We start from the raw sequence: 4655 nt of genomic DNA, 5'->3' as shown, positions 1-4655 counted from the left end.
CATATACAACCTGGAGCGCCAGCTTCTGCGACGCCCGCCCGTGCGTGCATTATTACAGCAACAATTATTTGCAAATGTATTAAAAAATGAATTAAAAAAAAAATCACATTCACAGCTCTAGTGAAGTGCAGTGGATACTTTCTGGAAACACTGCACAATATCAATGTAGCGCATCAATGTAATTACACCAGTAATAAACATGACACAACAACTTTTACCCCATTTTATTGGAGTTGCGCTCTGACGTTTGGGGCATTATTATTTACATCATTTTATTCGTCATTTTGAGCCTCTCTGGGTCATGATGCATTCAAATCCTGCGTACAGTCTATGGAAATGTCAGGGTAACAACATAGGAATGAAAAATAGAAAAAGCTGTGAGCAACAATAAGGGATGCTTGTTGAATGACAGTGACAGTGGACACACGTTTAATCTATACCTGTACAATAGTAATAATAATAATAATAATAGTGCTATTCACATCCATATGTACAGTAGCCAAAGTATTTACAGTGGTCACATGAGGAGCAAAGCCAGACCTGAGGAGGTTATCTTCTTCTGCTTGCACCACGCCTGCCTGAATGATGCAACGCACATACACATCCATAAACCAGCTGCACGTAGCGTCGAAGTGTATCGCTCCCCTGTAAGTCATTGATTGTATTGATAATCCACGTAGGGACTTTGAAAGCATGTGCCGGCTCCATAACAACAGTGTCCAGTGTTTTATGTTTGGACCTTATCAGTCCACAGTTAAGTTACGTCACAGTCCGTTTGGTGAGGTAGGCAGCAGAATAAATCATTATGGGTTTAGTGAGCGTTGCATGAATCACACTGCCGAATTGTGTGTTTTAAACGGTATAAAACACTCCTCTTTGATAGCTGAGCTGTGAGCTGGCACACGTTATAACTTGGAAGCGATATGAACAAAAAACAGTTCAGAAATGTCCATTTGCACCCCCTCATATTCTCCAAAAGAGACATACAAACTATACAAGATAAACACCATGAATAAACATACATGTGCAGCATTTCACGCAAAACCAATAAATAAGGATAAAAATTCATTAATAACAATCATTGTCTTGAGATCACTCGCCTTCAAGAGAGAAACAAATTATAACTTAAAACTAGTCACGTTTTAAAAAACAAAGAAATGCTTAGCTCCTCTTCTAGTTCTTACAGTGTTCATACAGTTTCATTTATTTAGCTTTACACTTGCTCAAACACTGCTCAACAGCGCCACCTTGCTCCCACACAAACAACAGCCTTTCTCTTTGGAGCCTCCTCCGTTGAATTGTCAATAATGATAAGATCTTCTTTCCACTTTTGTCTCGCGAACAAGCCGGCAAACTGACTATTATTATTAGAGCGCCATCTTGGATTTGGTAACTTTTTCCAGCAGCTTTGGGTGATATAATAATTTACAGTTTCAATTTGTTTTCGTTTCATCAAGCTTTATAACAGTTGTTTCCCTGCGTTGTGAGCGCCAGCTGACCATTCGGCGCTACTTCGTTGGCTTCATCCTCCAGCAAACCCGACACGTCCGCATTGGGGATGCTATCGTGGTAACTGCTAAAGCTAATGTTGTCCTCCTTCAACTCAATGGTCCAAAATGGCGCGTTGAGCTTGCGGTTCTGGTACTCGCGGTAGGTGTAGACTCCGCCCACGAACCCGAGCAGGAGGAGCACGACGAGTATGATGACGGCCAGGATGACGATGTTGAACTGGGTCCAGGAGACTTCGGTGAGCGCAGCGGTGGTGTTGTCCGTGGGGCTGCCCAGGCTGGTGAGCAGGGCCTGCGTGGTGGTGGAGCTGAGGGACGAGGAGTTCGAGGTGGAGGGCACTTTGGAGGCGGCGGTGGAGCTGGAGGCGGCGGTGGAGCGGGTCGGGGGGGATGTGGGGGCCTCCGTGGTGCTGGTGGTCTGGACGGCGGTGGGGAGAAGTCTGGGGTCTGAAGAGAGAGAAAAAACATTATAGTTATTGGGAATAAGACAATAAATGATCAATCTTTAGTCACAAATATGTGCTGAAATAATCTGTATTTACAAGTGGCTCAGACGACATGATAGAATCGCGGCCGTATGATTATTTTATGGGTGAAAAATGTCACTTGCTTTCTGCGTTATTTTAATTTTGTTTTTGAAAATGTTTGTTTCCTTTTTTGCGCTCTCAAAAAACACAATTTATGTTGTGTTTTTTGTTTATACAGTTTGAAAATGAAAAAAAAAGAAGAAAAGTGTTCTGTCTTTTTTATTCCCCCTAAAAACTATGACAAATGTAAAATAAAATGATAGAAAATGTATGATCGCCTTCACATTGGGTCATTGAGTCAGTGAGTGTAGTTTTTAATACAAAACCTTGACCTAACTGGTTATTATTCCAATCTAATACTGACGTCTTTGTCCTGGTCAAACAGGCTGAGAAAATATCAAGTAGATCTTGTTTCCAGTGATGGAAGGAAGTCCTGGGAGGCACTTCGGTGATAAACTGCGAATCACGAAAGCTGATCGTGTGTCACTGGTTCGTTGCGAAATGTCCGCACAGATGTTTCAGGGGATGACCCTAGCTTATGACCCTAGCTTGCGTCATAGATAAACGAAACACACTGTATCATAGTCGGGGTTTGGAGGTGTGGGCCTGGGCCGCAGAGGGTGGTTGAAGGGTCCACGCCCCCGGACCCAGTGCTATGGTAAAAACACACTATACTGTACATAGAAGCTGGATGAGATAGGACCAGCAAACATTGTTCTTGGTCCTTCACTCCAAAAAACCTTACATTGAAGTAGTACCAACCTGAGATAAACAGATTTCTGAACGAGAGTACAAACAGTGTTGATCTTTACTCTTTACAACAACAACAACACACGTGTATCTGTTTTCATCCATTCTTCACATCTTCTATTTTGTGACTCAAACGCTATGCCAGGCATGTCCAAACTGCGGCCCGGGGCCCAAATGCGGCCCTCAGACCAGTTTTTGTTGGCCTTCCGGCTTCCTGCTAAGTTTGTCCAAACAACAAAAAGTACTTTTTACAGCAAAATTGGAAATATTCAAGCCTTTTGATGTTATGCCAACCTAATATTAATGTTCTAAGTCTTCTTAAAGGAGAGGAGGCTCATCAAAGTTTCAAAATGCGGCCCTGTGTGAAAAAGGCTTGGACGCCCCTGCTCTATGCCATGTTCTGAAGCATAAACCTCTACTGCTCAGACACCAAATTCGTCACAAAATGTGCAACTTTGTCTAAATATATATGAACTGAAACCATTAAAAAATACTTGGATGTTGCCGATTTGTATAGATGAGTCGTTTTGCCTTCATTATAATTTCAATACGGTCCCTAAATACAGCAATCGTGTCGCTTATTGCACGTATTGTTGTGCAATGAGGCAATGATCCAAGCCCTTATGAGCGGGGGATGGGATCCACTCCTCCTAATCATGCGCACGCTCTCTCTCTGACTTTAACTCTTTATCTCTCCCTCTCCCTCTCGTCGGATGTTACGCACAGATAGCGCACAGGCCACTCTCACCCATGACATCACATGCATTACACCACTGACAGTTAAACATTCCCCACAGGATGTTGTATTTATAGTATCATTGTTTCGTTAATCTACTCAATATTTGAGGGTGTTACCTCCGGTCTCATCTCCTCTTTTGTTATTCCGTTGAGTCATAACAGTAAAAGTTTGGGAGATTCAGAGCTGGTTTGATCTGTCTTTTTTTAAGCTGCAGTTCAGACCCGATTACTGTCCTGGTTTAGACTTGTCTTCTTAGTCCAAGAATGAACTGAATTAATGCTTTCTGAATTATTATTGCTAAATACTGTATATTCCGGAGTATAAGTCGCAGCTAAAAATGCATAATAGAGAAGAAAAAAACATAAATAAGTCGCACTGGAGTAGGAAATGCGGTTGCAAAAAATAATATCACATATAAGTCGCTCCGGAGTATAAGTACATAAGTATAAATATAAGTATAAGTCGCACCCCGGCCAAAACTATGAAAAAAGGTGCGACTTATAGTCCGGATAATACGGTATTGGCACATGTGAAAAGAGCATAATTTGATATGTATTTCCTTTTAATACGACATTCGCTGCGGTTCTTACTTGGCCGTGTGCAGTTGTGCGCTTTGGCATCGCCCGCGTATCCAGGAGCGCAGAGCTGGCACTGGGCCCCCGTGGTGTCGTTGATGCAGCTCAGACAGTGTCCCGTTTGGGGGTGGCAGATCTGCGGGGGCCCCTGCGGGTCGGCGTTCCCGCTGCAGTCGCACGGCGCACAGAGGGCGTCCCGCTTGAAGAAGCCAGCGCCGCACTGGTCGCACTGGGGGCCCGCGTACGGAGCCAGGCACCGGTCACACACTGCGGACCCGCCGGCATCTGAGGAGAGCAGGGTGAGAGATTAAGCAACGCGTCTACATTTGCAGAGGAGGTCGAGAAGTATGCTCAGGTGGTAGTATAATTACTTTAAAATCACATTGCTCAGTAAAGTAAATAGTAGTAAGATAAGATAAGCCTTTATTTGTAGAAGTAGATAATAAAAAACAGATGACTCTTATAGAAAAGCTCCTAAAAAACCTCTTAAACTCTTAATAAATAATAATAATAACAATAGTAACACTCTTATTTACAGCTGTTAGTAGTGATAAAT

At 43.0% G+C, this 4655-nt stretch overlaps 1 protein-coding gene across 2 annotated transcripts in view; it reads right to left on the bottom strand.

Moving 5' to 3' along the window:
• Positions 1-208: 208 nt before the first annotated feature.
• LOC140346610 (multiple epidermal growth factor-like domains protein 9) overlaps positions 209-4655 on the bottom strand; it is a 61375-nt gene continuing 56928 nt past the window's right edge. For both annotated transcript variants that reach the window (XM_072432752.1, XM_072432753.1), the window contains exons 5-6: positions 4115-4384; positions 209-1955 (exon numbers count right to left, since the gene is read on the bottom strand). In XM_072432752.1, the coding sequence (XP_072288853.1) occupies positions 1453-1955; positions 4115-4384 (773 nt within the window). In that variant the 3' untranslated portion in view covers positions 209-1452. The remainder of the gene's footprint in view (positions 1956-4114; positions 4385-4655) is intronic.

Source organism: Eucyclogobius newberryi, unplaced genomic scaffold, assembly GCF_026437365.1.
Source record: "Eucyclogobius newberryi isolate DKJ021-1_F unplaced genomic scaffold, fEucNew1.0.hap1 SCAF_6, whole genome shotgun sequence".
Classification (NCBI taxonomy): Eukaryota; Metazoa; Chordata; class Actinopteri; order Gobiiformes; family Gobiidae; genus Eucyclogobius; species Eucyclogobius newberryi.
The sequence above is the reverse complement of the archived record's forward strand: the minus strand, read 5'-3'. Positions and strand labels throughout refer to the sequence as shown.